Source organism: Pezoporus flaviventris, unplaced genomic scaffold (assembly GCF_033815535.1).
Source record: "Pezoporus flaviventris isolate CSIRO_AGI_PZ_B2104156 unplaced genomic scaffold, CSIRO_AGI_Pfla_v1 ptg000007l, whole genome shotgun sequence".
NCBI lineage: Eukaryota > Metazoa > Chordata > Aves > Psittaciformes > Psittacidae > Pezoporus > Pezoporus flaviventris.
The window spans coordinates 92,483,928-92,504,730 of NW_026892555.1; the positions used below are offsets into that span (position 1 = coordinate 92,483,928).

Sequence of the window (20,803 nt, forward strand, 5' to 3'; positions counted from 1 at the left end):
GATGTGTTGTCATGGCATGTCTCATCTGTTTGCTTTCCACGTGGATGTGGAGTTTGTGAAGTTTCACCTCCATTTCTGAGTAAGTGATTAATGCTGCAGGTTTTCTGTGTCAGGCTGAGGAAGGGGAAAGAGGGAGAGAAAATGTCTTTCTGACTTGCAATTCGGAGACTGGTACTTTAGTGCTTATTGGACTCAGTTTTGGAGTGTGGGGGGGAAATTGGTTAATTTTCCCAGCGTTTTCAAAGTACTGACATGTTCTCTTCTCCCCTCTTTCCTTCACTTCTCCGCTTGGCCAGAGAGTGGCTGAAGTTTCAGACCATTGGTGGTACTCCATGCTCATACTCCCTCCCTTGCTGAAAGACAGTGTGGCAGCTCCCTTTCTAGCTGCATATTATCCCGACTGCGTGGGCATGAGTCCATCCTGTACCAGCACCAATCGGTTACCTGGTGAATCCAACATTGTGAAGTTAGAGCACTTAAAGAGCGTGCCTAATTTGACTGGTAAGGGCCATCTGCAGGGCTCTGTTGCTTAAGTAGGTGTGATAAATTTTGTCTTATAACTGAGCTTATAAGACGCATAATGCTCCTGATTGGAAGTACTGGTTCTGTTCTCAGCACTGATACACACTCTCTGTGTAACTGCCTCTGTAGTTCTTTGATGCAATTTAGTCCTTTTGTAAGGTAAAGGTAATACATTTTGTATGGCTTTTCTTTAGGGAGTAAGCTGAGACTGCTTAGGCTTTTTGTTTACCACTTCTCATTTGTTTATGGGAATAGGAAATTAACATGTGGGTACTTAAAGATTGTGTTCTTAAGGAAATGAAGATTTATCAAAACAAAACACAATTCTGCTAGTTTTGGTATTGTGGATCTTTGGGGCTTTGGAGGAAAGGATTTGATTTCTTAAGGCACTTAGATTCTGTTTATTTTTTTGCTAGCGACAGGTCTGAGGCTGACAGCCTGGGAGTTCAGATCTGCAGAATAGGTCAGGTACAGAGGAAAGGTAATTCAGGATTCCAATACTCATCTCAGAGAGAGTGCTTTGAGGGAAGTTCAGCTTCTGTGTTGTCTTAGCAGGATCTGGTCTCCTTATGTGCTGAAGAAAAATCTGTTCATCTATTCAACAGATATTTATCTGCTTAACAAATGGAAAACTTCATTGCTACCAATACTGCGTGTGGAAAATGATTACTTTTAGTTACTGTCCACTCTGGGCAGTACTGGGAGTTGAAGCTGAAGGGTTTCAGAGTACTGCATGAGCCTGTACAGTGATGAACCTTAGACTCGAGTTTAGATTCTGTTCCTTGTTGGACTCATCGTGATATCTGAGGGCACATACTGTTTCTCTGACAAAACTTAAGCTCTGATAGGTCCAAGACATACCCATCAGGTAGCAGGACAATAATTAATACTGCACAGCCTAGAGGGTAGGAGAGGGAACAGCAATTTAAATGAAATCATTCTAAAGGTGGCTAGAGGCTGAAATCTTTGTTACTTATTTTTCTGTCTGAGGTCAATGGATCATCTTAAGAGGGAAAAGGATGTGGTGAAGATGTATCAGAATATGACTGGTTCATGCTGTGTCTTTATTCAGTTGCAGGCATGAACAAGTATTTCCAGCCTTTTTACCAGCCCAATGAATGTGGGAAAGCACTTTGTGTGAGGCCAGATGTTATGGAATTGGATGAGCTCTATGAGTTCCCAGAATATTCACGAGACCCCACCATGTACTTGGCTTTGAGAAACCTGATTTTGGCTCTGTGGTATACAAACTGTAAGGTAAGAGATGCTAATAGTTAATTTGTTTACAAAAAATAGCTACTTTTTTGGGGGGTGTGGACTCTCTTCTTGGATGCTTGGTGGCTTTGTTGTTTTTTTTTTACTGATTTTTAATTTTAATGCCTCAGAGCTTCTTTTGCAGTAAAATACAAAAGTTTTGAAAGTATTGAAACTCTACAGAGTGGACCCAGCTATTAACTTTTAAGCAGTATTTGTGGGTACTTTATGATTTTCTTTTTTTCATATGACTGTTGGTCAGGGATAGTCTTTTTACTTATGCTAACTCTGTGACACTGCCTTCAATGGAATTACTAGAACTTCACATATGGAAGCTTTCAGATACTGGTGTCTGTATTTATATGAAGGTTTTGGATATAGATCTATTTTTAGCTGGAAGGCCATTTTGGAATAGATTTTACTGGAAAGTCATTGTGAGCATTGCCACTAGGTAGATTAATTTTGCAATCAGGGATGCATTTCAATTCCTATAGTAATGTAGCACACCATGGAGCTTGTGAGAATGTCTGTTAGACTCATTTGCTTTTATTCCAAGTTAATCTAACTTAAGAAATTGTTACTTTACTGAGTACAGCTGGCTAGAAAGAAACTTCCACAGAACTTGCTTTTAAAATGCTCTCAGAAGCCTGGTTCATGATTAATTTTTACCACCTGGTTTACAGGTTAAATATGATGTGAATGCATGGAAAAAAAAGAGTATTAGAAAATCAACTTTCCTTGTTTCTCCTTTGCAGGAGGCTCTTACCCCTCAAAAATGTATCCATCACATCATTGTTCGGGGGCTTGTGCGTATTCGCTGTGTACATGAAATGGAGAGGATACTTTATTTTATGACAAGGAAAGGGCTAATTAATACAGGGATTTTGTCAGTCAGTCCCGACCAGTATCTTCTTCCTAAAGAATACCACAACGTAAGTTGCTGTAGTAATCCCTACATTATTAGTGCTATAAAACTACATGGGACATGTCACAAGTTTTTGGTTCTGGATTTTTTTTCTCATTTGCATAAACAACTGGAATAGGTAAAATTACATCTAAAAGCAAACACATTGCATGTTTTTCATATGGTTCTCATCTGTCTTCAATAGTTCTGGAAACTATAGGCATCGGACTGTTCACAGCAAGGTTTTTGTTTCCACTAAAATCTATGGAATTCACGGATTTGTACTTCCTATGAGCTTTTCGGGTGGATGGGAACTGTGTGAAGAAGACACAATACGCTTATGTTCTTCTCATGGCTTAACCTTACAATACACCTCTGCTTCCCTATGTGAGGAAATTCCTATTTCATGTTGTTTTGCAAGAACTATGATTAAAGGGTACATGTTTATGACTACAATTTGCTCGACAGCACATATTAATTATCAAATTAATTAATGCATTTGGGAATATCTCCTAGAAATTGTAAGTTGCTTCATGTTTGGAAAGTGCATTTGTATGTTTTTAATTTATGAAATAGTCTTTACTGTTCAACCCAATCTGTGATTGACATCATGACAAGGTAAGCATGTTTCTTGGCTGATAACTTCAGTTAGATTTTGTTACTTGGCTGATAACTTCAGCTGTTTCCGTTAAAAGAAATTGAGACATCTGCTTTTAAAGTCCTTAAAAGCTGTAACTATTTTCAAAGCTACAATTTATCTTTCCTCTATATTAAATGCACTGTCATCTTTAAAAGTTATCACTGATTACTTTAGAGGACAAGAGAGCCTAGACTTCTGAAACCTACATGTATTTTTAACTTTAGCAAGAAGAAAAATAAGCGTGCAGTGATAATTTCTATTCTAGCTCTATTTTTAGTTATATAATTTTTTTTAAATTTTTTTAGAAATCTGTCATTATTGTTGGGGCTGGTGCAGCAGGATTAGCAGCAGCCCGGCAGCTGCACAACTTTGGAATTAAGGTATGAAACTTTGGAGCGCACTACTTAAAAAATTAGACTTCCTCTGCTTTGGAGGTGTTCTTCATTAAAATGAAAGAGAAAATAACAATTACATTCTTGTTACAGACATTTATGTATAGGGAATCTTAATTTGTGTCATGGTTTAAGCTCAGCCAGTAACTGAGAACCATGCAGCTGCTCGCTCGCTCTCCCACCCCCTGCTCCCGGAGGGATGGGGAGGAGAATCGAAAGAATGTAACTCCCACGGGTTGAGATAAGAACAGTTTAGTAACTAAGGTATAACACAAACACTACTGCTGCCACCAATAATGATAAAGGAAATAACAAGGGGAGAGAATACAACCGCTCACCACCCGGTGACAGACACCCAGCCAGACCCGAGCAGTGATCTAGCCCTCTGGGTAACTGCCCCCAGTTTATATACTGGGCATGATGTGCTGTGGTATGGAATACCTCTTTGGTTAGTTTGGGTCAGGTGTCCTGTCTCTGCTTCCTCCCAGCTTTCCCTCCTCCCTGGCAGAACATGAGACTCAGAAAGTCCTTGGTCAGAGTAAACATTACTTAAGAACAACTGAAAACATCAGTGCTATCAGCACTGTTCTCGGGCTGAGAGTCAAAAACACAGCGGTGCACCAGCTACTAAGAAGGAGAAAAATGACTGCTATTGCTGAACCCAGGACAATTTGTAAAATCTAGAAGCTTATTGAGTAAATCTGCTGGTTTAAAACAGCATTTATTGGTATCTAAAATTCAGCAAAGCACACAGTGAATATTTTACAAAGGCTTGGTTTGGGAGAATAGGGGAGATAATCATGTCCAAAAAATGGGACTGTAGATGATAATGTTGTTTAAATGAGGTGAAATATTCTTTCATTTGTGCACTTTGCTGTACTTCCTTGTTGCTTACTAAAAACAAGCAAATTTTATGTATTTTGCCTTTCTCATATTTGACAGTGTGATCTCACAATATTTACATGTTGACGTAATTGTACATTCTATGGAACTCTTTACATATGAAGTGTTTGCAAAGCTGATGTTTAAGGAAATGAATAAGCATCTGACTTTTCAGATTGACATATTTATATGTCCATATATGTATATATTTATGACTCCCTGAATCCTACAGGCCCATTATCTCATTCTTTGGTTGCTAAATAGCAAATTAAGTACAGTCTTTCTGTACGCCAAGTCTTTTGGAAAGCTATCCTGCAGTAAAATACATAAAAAAGGTCTTGCCAGTTGATATTTAAAACATATGATACATTATATATATATATATACACACACACTGTTGCTTTCTACTGCTCTGAAGAGATGATCTTTCTCTAAAAATAAAAAGAGAACATAAGTAGGTGTAAACATAATTGGCCAAATATCTATCTAGTCCAGTATCCTGTGTCTGTGATAGATAGCGGATGCTGAATGAGTATGAATGGTGGAAATACATGAGAATTGGGTTTTCTTGGAATATTCCAGGATTAAATTTCTCCAAAAGGTGAATGAATTTTCTCAGATGGACACTGCACCCAGATCATTGTGCTTAACAGCCTCCAGCACTAAAACATATATATATAAATAGCCTTAAATCCAATTTTGAGATGTCCTGAATACATCTTAAGCCTATTTTTGTTAGGGTAATTTCTTAAATTAACAATTATTTTCTATGTGTATATCCTGAAGGGTAACCTTTTAAAGACAATTTAAATGCATAAATGGACAATATCCACAAATGAAAATAAAGATTATTAGCACTGCTGGATTGCTTGGGTTTTTTTATGTTTCATTTTCTCCTTTGCTCTGGAGTTGAGCAGACGTTTAATGTAATCAAATCTTACAATTTACTAAGCTGCATTGTGTCATAGGTCATTATCCTGGAAGCTAAAGACCGAATTGGTGGCCGAGTGTGGGATGACAAGACATTCAAAGGAGTCACTGTTGGAAGAGGTGCACAAATCGTCAATGGATGTGTCAACAACCCAATGGCACTAATGTGTGAGCAAGTGGGTTCCCTGCAGTGGTCATGCATTATCACTAGTGAAAAACTGTCATTAAAGCCAGGTTTGAGTGGCTGGATAAGGGTGGGAGTCCATTTTCATGGTATGATTAAAACACTGTTCTGTGTTGTAAGTAAACTCTGTGTTGCTATTGTATCTTTGATAACAGCTGGGAACAAAGAAGGGCTGTAGAATGGTACATTATGTAAAGGAAAGCTTCAGCTTCTGAACCAGAAGAAACCGCTTTTTCCCTTTTTCTGGAAAGTATTTGCTATCAGAGGCTATTGCTATGTTGTCATAATATATACTTCTGTGACGGGCTTGCCTTTGCTCAGCCTCTGTATTTCTAGTTCAATTCCACACAAGTTAAGATGATTATGTCCAACGGCTACTAATGTAAACACACTACAGTTAGATTTTTGGTTGTTTTGTTCCATGTGGGTGTTTTGGGGCAGGAAGCTGAGTATCTCCAAGTGGAACCAGAGTATGGATTTTGTTCAGAGAGGCTTGCAAATCGAGCCCATGCTGTTTTAACTGTATAGTGCTCTATAGTGTCATAAGGGGATTTTTTTTCATGAGGATGTTTGGGTTTTTTTTATCATGTTTTAGTTATGAGGTGAAGAGCAATGGCTTCTGAATATCCTGGCTGCCCATCCCTTTGTGGTCATTTCATACTGCCTTTCATTCAAAGCACAACTCTTATCTTGAGAATGGATCTGCAGTGGTGACCAGCACCCTAGAGAACTGTGAGGATACATGAAAAAGTGGAGTGCACCCTTATGTATTTGCTATTTCCTTCAGACTGTAGAACATAAAAACATCTTTATTCTGATTCAGTTCTGTTGTGTGTTTGGTACAAGTTGGACAAGTAGAGCAAGGTACTCTAGAAGGTTTAATTCCAAATTTCTTTCTTTGCTTGCTTGCTTGTTAATAAAATTGGAGGTAATCAGCAAGCAACATCCTGTCAGTTCCTGAATACAGGGAACTATTTGGGCATCAGGCAGAAGAAAATTCTGGCAAATTATTTTAATGGCTAGTTAGAGAATAAGATAAGGTAGAAATAAAGGAGACTGGTTCATCACGTTTGATGACTAGATCCAACATTTCTATACCAGCCCCTGGCCTGAGAGGAAAGTTGGAGATAAGGTTTCTGGAAATCCCTGATAAAGAAAGGATTGATGAGGGGGGTGGAAACTGAAAAATCAATGGAATGAAAAATTGTTGGTATTCCAGTTTTAAGACAATGAAAGTTTGAGTTAATCTGACTAATTATCTAAAGTTATGGGCATTTTTTAAGTGGTATCACTTAAATTTGAGGGATTTACCTTATTTTAAATAATTTTGAGCAGGCTATGCACTGTAGTTTTTCAATACTTAAAGCGCAATAAAATGTCTTTTTCTTAAGCTTGGCATTAAAATGCACAAACTAGGGGAGAAATGTGACTTGATCCAAGAAGGTGGAAGAATAACAGATCCCACCATTGATAAACGTATGGACTTTCATTTCAATGCCATCCTAGATGTCGTCTCTGAGTGGAGAAAAGATAAAACTCAACATCAAGATGTTCCTCTTGGTGGTAAGTGTGAGAGGTATTGCAAACTGAAGATGTTGGCTGTGTTCATAGACTTTTATGTTAAACATTTTTAGAAGTGTGTGGATACACATCTGACCTTAAATCCAACAGGAGGACTATTGTATACACACAGACCAAAATGTCACTTGTAACTTTTAAGGAAGTCTAATTGGTAGGCTTTTATAGTACTGTGTGACTTCTGATGTGGTATCTCGTTTTCATGAGGTAGCTTTTTCAGTGTAACTAGTGGCACTAGCAGTTAAAAGGATGTGTTCCTTGCTGAAGTAGGCCGTAGTTATCGACAACTCTTACACTTTTTGATTAATCTTTCTAAAAAATAGCCTGATTAAAGCCTTCTGCTGGCAAGAATTTTCCCATCCCCATTGGTAACGTCTCCCACCACACTTACAGCATGCAAGCACATTCAACAACAACAACGAAAACTTGCTCAGAAATGTCTGCCTTCCAGATCTTTCCAGCTGGAGTCCGTAAGACAGAATTAGCAGCTCCTATGTTCTTCAGTGAACTCTGGATTAAATTCCTCAGCTTTTTTGGTTTTGTAAAAATTCGGCAAGGATTTATTTGCAAGGATTCTCCATTATTTTATGGTGTATTTTCCTTGAAAGATCTTCTACTGTATATTGATGATAGCTAAACGATTAATTTAAATCCTGTCTCAATTGGCTAGCCCAGCTGTGCTGTCGCAATGTTTCTTATTTTCTTTGAAATAATTTTAACCTCTATTTTACCCTAAAGCTTCCCATTTACTAGGGAAACCTGCGATCAAATAACAAAGTTGTTTGTCACCAGAAAGTTCTTGTCTTTTTTTTTTTTTTTTTTCCCTATGAGAAGAAAAACATCTTGGTGCAAATAGCAATAAGCATGAAAATCTTGTGATCCAGAGAGCAGCATATTGAAATGTAGCAGGACTTCTGACGAATCATGATATATCCTTGTTTTAAACATGTTCTTTCGCAGAAAAGATACAAGAGATCTATAAAGCCTTTATTCAGGAGTCTGGTATCCAGTTCAGTGAGCTTGAAGAAAAAGTATTGCAGTTCCATCTCAGTAATTTGGAGTATGCCTGTGGCAGCAACCTCTCTCAGGTGAGTTTTGATAGCTGTGTTCTGATGTTGTTGAGCTTCATAGGAAATAGGGTTGGAGGCAACATTGAGAAATCATCTGATCTATCCCATGGTCCCAAAGGATCAGCTACCCCTAAACTTCCTGTGTCCCAAACATGTTCTTTAAAAGCATTGAGAGACAGACTACAGTGCTGCCTTAGGTAATCTGGCAGGAGTTCATGACATACTTCCAGCGAGATCCTCCTTAACGTGGAAGTTGGAAGTAGATGGTGCAGTGGAGTAGGACATCTTGCTGAGATACTGGGTGGTAGGATTCACAGGAGAGTTACTCCTCCTCAGACGCTGTCTGTGACTTCTGCTTCTCAGTTCTGTGTTTAAAAACTGAAGTATTTCTCTACCTTGCTAGGTATCTTGAGAATAAATGCATTTAACTTCTGAAGTGCTCCAACACCCTGATGGTTCAGCACTCCTAGGTATTCTGTTGACTACATGATACTTAGCTTTCCTTGCAACTTCAGTTTTAACCAAGCAGGTTCAGGAAATTGATATCAAAGTATGATGTTGTTTGCACTGCATTATTTACTCAGTCCTGTTGCTTGGGTTAAAGATGTTTTGAGTCAATTGTAGTGGGACAGCTGACTGATCTGAGAAGCACATAACATAATACAAATCTGCAAGACTGTGGGCAGTCAGTGGAAAACAGTTTGATGTGTCAAGCTTTCACACATAAACACCCAAGGAAATAAGAAAAATGTTAAAATCTATCTTCAATTTTAAACTCAAAATATGAACTAAATGCAACTGCAGTGATAGGAACTGGCATCTGAATAGCAGTTTGAGAATCGTTTCCAATCTTTTTTATTGCTTAGTGATATTTGCACTAAGCAATCACCACTTTTGTACTATGAGTTTGCGGGGGGGGGGGAGAGATCAATGAAAGATATCATGGAGGAACCTCTGAAGTGACAGAAAATTTCCACTGAGATCTTTCGGTTCTCATTTTTTCCCTTCATGTTGGGAAATAAAATATTTCCAGTTTTATTTGAAGTTTTAAGACTGTAAAATCTGATTTCTTTGCTAGAGACAGAAAACCAAAATAAATACACTGAAATACAACTGAAATTTTGTACTGCTTTCCTTGTTTTCTCTACTAAGCAGATCTATACAGTACCTGCTATTGACCAACTCACATTACAACATTTCTTAATCTAGCAATTCATATGTTGTACAGTGCCATTAGCTAAACAAGCTGTTTGGTTTTGTCAGTGTTGCCATACGTTCTGGTGATACACTTTTTGTTTTTTTCCAGTTGTGAAGGGAATTAGGGTGGCTTCTTCTAAACTGTGGGACTTTTGATAGCAGCCATGTCACTTCACTAGTAAACACAGCTAGTTATGTTCTGTCCACAGGTATCTGCACGCTCATGGGACCACAATGAATTTTTTGCACAGTTTGCTGGAGATCACACTCTTCTAACTGTGGGATATTCTACTGTGATTGATAAATTGGCAGAAGGGCTGGACATCCGGCTGAATCTCCCAGTGAGTCTGGAAAATGTTGATGTGGTGCCTGTCTGGGATTGCTTTGAAGCACACAGTCATATCTTTGTATTCTTTTGAACCCGACAAATATGTGCCTGTGATTATTTTGACTTGTCTTTAATAATAAAGAGAGGACAATTTCACCATTTCTGGAAATCCTCTTTGAGGACTATCAGTACTCAAATGTTATGATATGGTGACCTTATATGTTAGAATCACTATGAGTTTTATTTTCAGCTTCCATGGAGGCTATTTTTTTCTTTCAATATTTCTTGGAAAACCTTTGTTCTTCAATTCCTAGTTTTCAGACTGGTGCTGTAGTTGCTATTGTCTGAATTTGCATCGCATATGTATATTTTTGTAGCATAACCTTCTTCAATTTGTCTCTCGACAGGTACAGACTATTGACTATTCTGGTGAGGAAGTACAGGTGACTACTGCAGATGGAACAGTGTGGACAACACAAAAGGTACCTAATATGCTTCAGGATTGATATTAAATAATGAATATTCAATATTGACCATAGTACAGTCCTTTTTTCTTTCTTCCCCCCCCCCGAAGACTTATTTAGTCCAGTTTCTTCCCCCAAAGATGAAAACACTATAAACTTTAGTGACCCGTATTTGGATGTCCTAGAGCTTATTTTTCATTGAGCATGCATGAGTTTTGAGTACTAGTTAATTTTAAGAACTAAACACTATAAAGTTAGTAATAAAAATGTGAAGCAAATAGATTTTTATCTGGTCTTTGAAGTGACGATTATGTTTTCTGGTTCTATTCCCTGCTCACAGCTTTACCCCATTTAGCCAGTGAACCTGCCCTATTAAAATTTTTCCCTTTGGCTTGCAGGACTTGACAACTTGTATTTCTTTGTATCCCCACTGGCTTCACGCTGTGTAATTTAGCCTTTAGTGATTTTTAAAATTATACATAAATTTGATCAAGACTGGATTCACATCAGTGTTACTGAGCATATTTTAAACAGAAGGGATCTGTGAAGGAAGAAAAAAGAAAGCAAAGACCATCTTCTCTCTCTTTTCAAAAAAGGCAGTTTTGTTAATATGAGAGCCACTGATTATAATTTGTGGGAGGTATTAAAATTAGTAGCATGGTTACCCACTCTGCTACAAACAATTCAGCAGACTACAACTTAAATAGAGTGAACTGTAGGACCTGTTCTCTTCTGAATGTAAGTCATGAGTTTCTCATTAATGGGGAGTAAAACTAGACACTGGTCAAAAGATGTCTAGTGAGTATTATGCTGCATCCTACAAGGATAATCCAAGATAGTCAAGACGATGCTGCAAGGCTTAAGTGCAGTAGTTTTTGCTACTGTTGTAATTATTTCTTTCAGGTATTGGTGACTGTACCACTGGCCCTTCTTCAGAAAAACGCCATTCAGTTTAATCCTCCACTGTCAGAAAAAAAAATTAAAGCCATTAATAGTTTAGGAGCAGGAGTCATTGAGAAGGTAAGTAATTTCAGATTATATTTAATTTTCTTTTCATAGAAACACTAGCTGCTTTGTCCCTGTTGCCTTTGCTGCTTATTCCTCAGGAATTATTATGTATTTGGTTCTACTTGCATACACTAGCCTAGAAGAGCAAAATGCTATTGGGGATCCCACGTATTTCTCTTTCTTAGATTCCCAAACTTAATGGTTTTTTTTAAAGAGGTTGTTTGCAGAATCATTTCACAACTTAAACATTTTAGGTTTAATTTTCAGCAAGCCTTCATGATGGTCTTAAATCTTCCAAAATTCAAATAATATGCTTATTCTAGGTCCTTCTGACCTAATAAATACATAAACTATTTCAGAAGAATACTGAAAGTTGTGTATTTGACCAGTGTAAAATCTTCTACCCTTTCCTAGTGCAAATACAGCTTCTCCTGAAATGATCCCTAGAAAGATCACAAATGTGTGCTTAGAACAAAACAGTAACAGAAGTAATGCTGGGAACAGCACTGTAACAATGTTGAAATTTCAAGTCAAGGTTCAGAAACCACAGAACTTGGGATCTCCAAGTTCTACATTAGGTTTGTAAAAATTCTGCTGAATTTCTTGAGCATTTTCCCTAGTGAACTGCCAGTCTGTGCATTTGCAATTTGTGAGACTAGCATCTTTTTCTCTTCCCTGTCCTTCTTGGAGAACAGACCCAAATATTCTCTGTTGAGACCCTCTCATAGAACTGGGTGTCTCTAATTGAGTGAAAAAGGGCCAAAGAATTAGAAGAAGAACATAGACCATATCCAGTTTTGAATTTTGTGATATGAAACGCTTTAATTTCATCTCTCTCTAGATTGCCTTGCAGTTTCCCTACAGATTCTGGGACAGTAAAATTCAAGGAGCTGATTTTTTTGGTCATGTTCCACCCAATTCCAGCCAGCGTGGGCTCTTCAGCGTTTTCTATGACATGGATCCAGAGGTATCACGCGCTAAATGTATTTTCTGTTGGCCTTTCAGAAATTCAGTCTGGAATCTAGGTGCGATAATTACTGAACAACAAAGGTTTTTCTCCCCCCATTCCTGCAACTGTCAAAAGAAGTGGAAGCGGTGTTATTTATCAAGCAAAATCTGATTGATACTTCTTTGTAATAAATGGGAATGTTTTCTTACTTTTGGATACAAAATAATATAGCAAGTTAATACTTTTATTCTCAAAAAATTCTGTTAATACCTGACTATAGATGTACTAATATGGGACAAAGTCTACCAGTCACTTCCAGTTTAGGACTTCTGTTCCCTTATTTAAATTAGTTAAAAATATGTTAAAAAGATCATGCTGGTTTATTAACGCTTAATGACTTGCACTAGCCTGAATAGCTATGTGGAATCGCAGAAGAAAAGACCAACACTAGGCTTTGTATGAAACTGAGGTCTGTAAGATTAGTCCCAAACTCATGAATTTCAAAGCAAATTCAAACCAGTGCATTGACATAGTATTTCTTTTCCCTGCCAGTTCCATTTTTATCTTACCCTTTTATGTTTTTACAACTGCTGTTTACTACTTGGCTGCAGTTAAAAGGCCATTTGGTAAACTTATGGCTTACGCCAAAAGGAAGCCATCCTGAAGACATTACTATACTCTCTGTACCTGTACATGACTTCCCTTAAACAGAAGTTTTCTCTTCAATACTTAAGTATTGAAGTATTACATGAGGTTTAATGTGCTGGTGCTGTCCAGGGACACTAGATACAATTTTTAATTTGCCTGATAGCTATTCTCTGCTAGAAGAATTGGGCCAAAATCACCTGGTAAGAACTTAGTATTTGCCTAATCCAAAACGTATCTAACTAGTATTTAAATAGATTCTTTTTATTACCACCTTTTGAAACTGGAATCCAGTTGAGGTAGAATTTTGGCACAGAACTGGAGCTCAAGAGGTTTCTCGTAAAGAATAACACCATAAAGGTCAAATGTTTTGGTGTAGCTTTTAAATAGGTAAATAGGAAGTCTTCAGTTAATTCAGCAGGTTGTAAATGGGGCTGACTGTAACACAGATCTGTGAACAAGACATCAAAGGATGTTAGTAAATTGAGCATAAATACTGTAGAATATGCAGCCTTTATTCTAAGGAATTAAACCCACTTTCCTCTAGAACAAAAGTTGCTTGGTAGCTGAGAATCTCTCTGTCAATACCAATTAAAAGGGACTCTTTGAGAAATACTAGCCTATTAATTTCAAAATGATCTCATATGTTAATCTCTTGTTTTTAGGGGAAAGAAAGCATTTTAATGTCAGTGGTCACTGGAGATGCTGTGGCAAACATTAAGAATTTAGATGATAAACAAGTACTACAACAGTGTATGACTGTACTTCGAGAGCTGTTTAAGGAGCAGGTAAAAGAAGATTTTTATTAAGAGATGAATTAATTTGCCAACAGACATAAAGATTTTGATCTTATTACTTCATGATGTATAAAAGAACCTTTGACATTTAAAACTATTGCTATTTATGTTAGGGATAGGCCGGAGAGTATGGAACTCTGTCTGGGGGCAGGTGAGCAGTCAACAGAGAGTTTGTGGGTCAGGGTTAAAGGGAGAACAGTTATGGGGGACATTACTGTGGGGATCTGTTACAGACCGCCTGATCAAGGAGAACCTGCAGATGAAGCACTCTACAGACAGGAAAAGCCTCACGCTCACAGGCCCTTGTTCTCATGGGGCACTTCAACCACCCTGACATCTGTTGGAGAGACGGTATGGCCCAGCACAAGCAGTCCAGGAGGTTCTTCAGTTGTGTGGAAGACAACTTCCTTCTGCAAGTAATAGAGGAGCCGACAAGGAGAGGTGCCATGCTTGACCTCGTGCTCACCAGCAGGGAAGGGCTCGTTGGAAATGTGATGCTCCAGGGCAGCCTTGGATGCAGCGATCACGAGATGCTCGAATTCGAGATCCTCAGGACACTGAGAAAAGCGTGCAGCAAGCTCACTGCCCTGGACTTCAAGAGAGCAGACTTTGGCCTCTTCAGGAACCTGCTTAGTAAGGTTCCATGGGATATAGCCCTAGAGGGCAGAGGGGCTGAAGACTGTTGGTTGATACTCAAGGATCACCTGCTACAAGCTCAGGAGTGTTGCATCCCAACTAGAAGGAAGTGCAGCAGGAGGGCCAGGAGACCTCCTTGGATGGATAAGGAGCTGCTGAGGAAAATTCAAATGAAAAAAGAGGCTTATAAAAGGTGGAAGCAAGGAAAGGCAGCCTGGGAAGAATACAGGGATGTTGTCTGGGAAGCTAGGGACCAGGTTAGGAAAGCTAATGCCTAGTTAGAATTAAACTTGGCTAGGGATGTTAACAGGAAGGGATTCTATAGGTATGTAGCGAATAAAAAACAGACTAGGGACAACATAGGCCCCCTCCAGAAGGTATCAGGAGAACTGGCTACACAGGATTTGGAGAAGGCTGAGGTTCTGAATGACTTCTTTGCCTCAGTCTTCACTTGCAAAGGCTCTGACCGCACCACCCAAGTCTTGGAAGGCAGATGCAGGGACTGTGAGAATGAAGACCTTGGGCCCACTGTAGGAGAGGATCTGGTTCGAGACCATCTTAAAAACCTGAACATGCACAAGTCCATGGGACCTGATGAAATCCATCTGTGGGTCCTGAAGGAGCTGGCAAATGAAGTTGCTAAGCCGCTGGCCATCATATTTGAGAAATCATGGCAGTCAGGTGAGGTTCCTGATGACTGGAAAAAGGGAAATATAACCCCCATTTTCAAGAAGGGGAAAATGGATGACCCAGGGAATTACAGACCAGTCAGTCTCACCTCTGTGCCTAGCAAAATCTTGGAGCAGATTCTCCTGGAAGGCATGCTAAGGCACATGAAAATCAACAAGGTGCTTGGTGACAGCCAGCATGGCTTCACTAAGGGGAAATCCTGCCTGACCAATTTGGTGGCCTTCTATGATGGGGCTATGGAACTGATGGACAGGGGTAGAGCAGTTGATGTCATCTACCTGGACTTGTGCAAAGCATTTGACACTGTCCCACACGACATCCTTGTCTCTAAATTGGACAGACATCAATTTGATGGATGGACCACTTGGTGGATAAAGAACTGGCTGGATGGCTGCACACAAAGAGTTGTGGTCAATGGCTCAATGTCCAGCTGGAGACCAGTAACGAGTGGTGTCCCTCAGGGATCAGTGTTGGGACTGGTGTCGTTCAACATCTTCGTCGCTGACATGGACAGTGGGATTGAGTGCGCCCTCAGCAAGTTTGCCGATGACACCAAGCTGTGTGGTTCGATTGATACGCTGGAGGGAAGGAATGCCATCCAGAGGGACCTCGACATGCTTGTGAGGTGGGCTGATGCCAACTTCATGAGGTTTAACCATGCCAAGTGCAAGGTCCTACACCTGGGTCGTAGCAATCCCAGGCACAGCTACAGGTTGGGCAAAGAAGAGATTCAGAGCAGCCCTGCAGAGAAGGACTTGGGGGTGTTGGTCAGTGAGAAAATGAACATGAGCCAACAGTGTGCACTGGCAACCCAGAAAGCCAACCATATCCTGGGCTACATCAAAAGGAGCGTGACCAGCAGGTTGAAGGAGATGATCCTGCCCCTCTACTCTGCTCTCGTGAGACCTCACTTGGAGTATTGTGTGCAGTTCTGGTGTCCTCAACATAAAAAGGACATGGAACTGTTGGAACAAGTCCAGAGAAGGGCCACGAGGAGGATCAGGGGGCTAGAGCACCTCCTGTATGAAGACAGGCTGAGAAAGCTGGGGCTGTTCAGCCTGGAGAAGAGAAGGCTGCGTGGAGACCTCATAGCAGCCTTCCAGTATCTGAAGGGGGGCTATAGGGATGCTGGGGAGGGACTCTTCATTAGGGACTGTAGTGACAGGACAAGGGGTAATGGGCTCAAACTTAAACAGAGGAACTTTAAATTGGATATAAGGGAAGAAGTTCTTTCCTGTTAGGGTGGTGAGGCACTGGAATGGGTTGTCCAGGAAGGTTGTGAATGCTCCATCCCTGGCAGTGTTCAAGGCCAGGTTGGACTAAGCCGTGGGTGGCATGGTTTAGTGTGAGGTGTCCTTGCCCATGGCAGGGGGGTTGGAACTAGATGGTCTTAAGGTCCTTTCCAACCCTAAATATTCTACTATTCTATTCTATTTTTCCTTTCTTAACAGTTTGAGGGAATATGCTTCCTTTGAGACACACTTAAAACCACAGTATTTGGTCTTCTGTGAAAAATGTGAATTGAAATATCTTAGATCTGTCTAACGGTAATGAATTGAAAACCAGAAATGAACTATCACCCTTCAAAGCATTTTTAGAAAGGCAAATGAATTAAAATCAGTACTTTAGGCAGGTAACATAAATATGCTTCTTTCTTAGCTGTCACTTTTTTCTAAGAGATAGTTATGTGGGGGTATTTTTTTCATCACTGCTTCCAATACATCATAAAAGCTTTAAGCTAGATTAATTTGATTATTATTTCCCCACCCCCTATGTAAAAAGCAACTAAAAATACAACGCTCCCCAAAACAAATCCCTTACTTTTGTAATAAGAAACAACCCTTGCTGAGCTGTCTTGGGATGGAGGTACAGGCAGAATGATTTATTAAGGGCCTTGCATCCTGAGTGTAAAAAAACCATCAGAGAGAAATTTCTACTTCCCCCCCTCCCACTCATCATTAGGATAAAAACTAACGGGAAACTTGCGGAAATCTGGGGCAAGCAGAAGATGATCACTTAGCAATGTTACTTGAATTCCACTCTATAGACAGTAATGCCTTAGTTTAAATTACTTAGAGCAGTTGGATCCCAAGGAATGCTTGTGCTAATGTTCATGGGTGATCTCTCAAGTTTTATTTGAGATGTTAGGATTAATGATCTTGGAAAAACTTTGGTATCTGAAAGCTTGAGTTTTCCTAGAAAACATACGTTTGGTGATAGCTTTACAGTTACCAGAATCCCATGCAAGCTAAGTCCACATACCTGCTATTGTGATCTCGTGAGAACGTAGAGGCAGCAAATAGGTCTTTGGTTTTAGTGATGCTCTGGACTGGAAGAATGATTTTCATGTCCATCTCCATGCTTTATAGCAGTTGTGAATTTCAGTCATCTGTCCACAACACAGTGTGATTTTCAAAGACAAGATAGCTTCCAGGGCTGTACAAGAACTTCTTCTGGGTTGTCCATGAAACTTGCCACGCTTGGTTAGCTGTTGCCTTAATTGCTTGAGCTTTAGTCTCTCATTTGCTACCTAAATGGAGCAGTCTATTTGTTGATACCAGATGTTGTGTAGGAGGCAACCAGAGGTGCTTCTGTTTACTTGTCACAAGCTCCTCAAGTGTAAGATACAGTTGTAGCTGACTAAGCCTTCAGACAACTGTTATCCGGGCTCTTTTTGGTAGTATTACATGCAATTTTTATGCTGCAATGTGACAAAGAATACCCAGTATTACTGTCATAGTTTCACTATAGGCATTCTTGACTTTCTGGGTTGGCTTTTTCCTTTTTTTTCTAATTTCTTCCTGAACCTGGTTTTCAAGCTAACTCATTTTCTGGTCTTAGATAAGTAATGTTATTTCTCCACTGGAATAAAGTTATCTCATCTCCAAAATGAAGATTACCATTTGACATTTAACAGCTAGAAGTAGCAAAGCACCACGCCTTACCAAGATAGAAAGTGCTTACATTACATACACAAACGTGTTGAATCCTAGAATAGGTAGGGTTGGAAAGGACCTTAAGGTAATCTAGTTCCAACTCCCCTGCCACAGCTAGGGACACCTCATACTAGACCATGTTACCCAAGACTCTTTTGAACCTGGTCTTGAATGTTGCCAGGAACATTCTTTGGGCAGTTACCACTTCTTTGGGCAAAGTGTTCCAGTGCCTCATTACCCTCACAGTAAAGAGCTTCTTTCTCTTATCTATCCTGAACTTCCCCTGTTTTAGTTTAAACCTATTACCCCTTGTCCTATCGCTACAGTCCCTGATGAAGAGTCCCTCTCCAGCATCATTGTAGGCCACCTTCAGATATTGGAAGGCTGATGATGATATTGGTATTTTACCTGTTTGCAAGAGTATTTATCTATTTTGAGTTCCCCCCCCGTAGTATCCAGATTTGTTGCATTCAAAACAGTGCAGCTGTAATGTTTTGGGCATCAGGCACATCTAGCAAATAGAATTATCTTTGTGGTTAGTACTGTAATAAAGAAAATTGGAATTTAATTCTGAAATATAATCTAATCTGTATAGTAATCATGCTACATACTCTAAAGATGATAAGGAACTGTTTATAAGAAGAAGCAAAGTAATTCTGGGCTTTTCTTTGCAGTGAATAAATTCCATTTTGGTTTTGCAGGAGGTTCCTGACCCAGTGAAGTTTTTTGTTACTCAGTGGAGCAAAGACCCTTGGCTCCAGATGGCATATAGCTTTGTGAAAACAGGGGGCAGCGGTGAAGCTTACGACATTATAGCTGAAGACATACAAGGAAAAATATTTTTTGCTGGCGAGGTAAGTATCTCTGTTAGTGTTGATTAAAGTCATCGGCGAACTATTTCTTGTGAAAGATCATCTTTTGCTAACCAACACCATTAATCTAGAGGTAGCACATAAATATCCTGTTACACAAATATGCTAACTCTTCATCAGAAAGTAGTGATACTACTACTCATCAGAGTAGTGATAGGACAAGGGGTGATGGATTTAAACTTAAACAGGGGATGATCAGAAGAGATAAAAGGAAGAAGTTCTTTACTGTGAGGGTGGTGAGGCATTGGAACAAGTTGCCCAAAGAAGTGGTAAATGTTCCATCCCTGGCAGTATTCACGGCTAGCTTGGACAGAACGTTGGGTGCCATGGTCTAGTGTGAGGCATTCCTGCCTGTGGCAGGGGGCTTGGAACTAAATGATCTTAAGGTCCTTTCCAAACCAAGCCATTCTGTGGTTCTACAATTCTAACGTTTTTTGATTTTGGACTCAATCCTTTTTATTAACATTATTTGGCATGGAAAGTCTGTCAACTATTTCAGGCCAGGAGTGAACCATGTAAACTGTAAGCGCAGAACATGACAAGACTATACGATCCACCTGTTTCTTCAGTCAAATTGTCTATTACTCCATTTGTGGGTAACATAACAAATGCATACTGCTGATGGTGTAGGTGAGTTCTACACTGGATCAGAACTTACCTGCCCCACTAATGTGCAAATGCCAAAACAAGACTACTGCTTTTGCTAGTTGACTTGCTTGCAAATTTTGAAGTAGCTAAAATCTTAAATATTTACTCCAAAATCCTAAGAAGTTTTCCATGGCTTTTAAAAATGTTTGTGTATGATTAAGGAAAACAAAATTGATATTATAAACTGAAATTCTATCTTCTAATAGTTTTAGAGAAAACTAACTTTGTTTGTTTAAATACAGGCCACAAATAGGCACTTTCCTCAGACCGTCACAGGAGCTTACCTGAGTGGAGTTCGAGAAGCGAGCAAAATAGCAGCATTTTAAGTACTGAAATTTTGTGTTTATAGATATATTTTTACTTGTTTTCTGTGGGTAGAACTATCTTCAAGTTTCCTATTGCTGCCTTTTCCCTAAGTGGTACTTAAATAGTGTATGGTACCTGAAGATAAAATCTTCATCTTCCTTTTCCTCTTTCTCCCTAGCCCTCTCACTTCCCCTCCTTCTAAGCCCTGATATTAATAGGGATTCTAAGGTATTACTGGCAAGAGTGACACTGGAATCCCTAGCCACAACTTAACTAATGGAACTTTTATTAAGCGTCCTCTTCTGTACAGCTTGAGTCATGCTATTATGAACCTTCATTTCAGAAGGTCAGATTAAAACCAAGTTAATATACAACATTAAAAATGCTAGCAGTTAGTAGTCATAAGACTTTTCTGCTAACTGTGCTTCTCAGGTTGATTATGCTCATAGGGGTTCCAGTTTCCTCCCCAAAGCCTGAAGAACCTAGACAAATTCTAGAATTATTGTAGGAAGGAACTCAACTTTTTCCACTTGGAATCAATAACCTTTTCTATAATATTTTTCATATTCTTAGCCTCCAAAAAGTGGGCTTTGGAGTATCAAGTTTGTTCCTTTAAATCAGATGGCTGGAACAGTTTACAGTGCAATCATACAAAGGTTATTGTAGCTAATAGAACTCGAAAAATTAACATTTACTTTACAGAAATTTAAAGTATTCTTTCTGCTACTTATTCAGATAAATTCTTATTACAGTAATAGGCTAAGTGCTTCTGATCATGTAGGAATAGGACAGCTTAAAAACACTCTTAGCTCTTAAGAGTATTTTGAAAACAAACTTCCAAATGAAATTTGGGCTGAGTAGAGAAACTACTGATATGAGTGCACAGTTGGGTATGAAGGACTCTAAGTTCCTAAAGGCTCATTCAGCTTTTATATTTAAAAAATAAGTGAAGATGAATGAGGAAAAACATT

At 39.2% G+C, this 20,803-nt stretch overlaps 1 protein-coding gene across 2 annotated transcripts in view; it reads left to right on the top strand.

Moving 5' to 3' along the window:
- Positions 1-20,574, top strand: part of KDM1B (lysine demethylase 1B) — a 29,909-nt gene extending 9,335 nt beyond the window's left edge. For both annotated transcript variants that reach the window (XM_061449564.1, XM_061449563.1), the window contains 14 exons: positions 297-501; positions 1,595-1,779; positions 2,532-2,708; positions 3,626-3,700; positions 5,563-5,700; positions 7,100-7,271; positions 8,247-8,374; positions 9,763-9,894; positions 10,289-10,363; positions 11,249-11,365; positions 12,195-12,320; positions 13,613-13,735; positions 18,708-18,860; positions 19,769-20,574. In XM_061449564.1, the coding sequence (XP_061305548.1) occupies positions 297-501; positions 1,595-1,779; positions 2,532-2,708; positions 3,626-3,700; positions 5,563-5,700; positions 7,100-7,271; positions 8,247-8,374; positions 9,763-9,894; positions 10,289-10,363; positions 11,249-11,365; positions 12,195-12,320; positions 13,613-13,735; positions 18,708-18,860; positions 19,769-19,852 (1,890 nt within the window). In that variant the 3' untranslated portion in view covers positions 19,853-20,574. The remainder of the gene's footprint in view (positions 1-296; positions 502-1,594; positions 1,780-2,531; positions 2,709-3,625; positions 3,701-5,562; positions 5,701-7,099; positions 7,272-8,246; positions 8,375-9,762; positions 9,895-10,288; positions 10,364-11,248; positions 11,366-12,194; positions 12,321-13,612; positions 13,736-18,707; positions 18,861-19,768) is intronic.
- Positions 20,575-20,803: the final 229 nt, after the last annotated feature.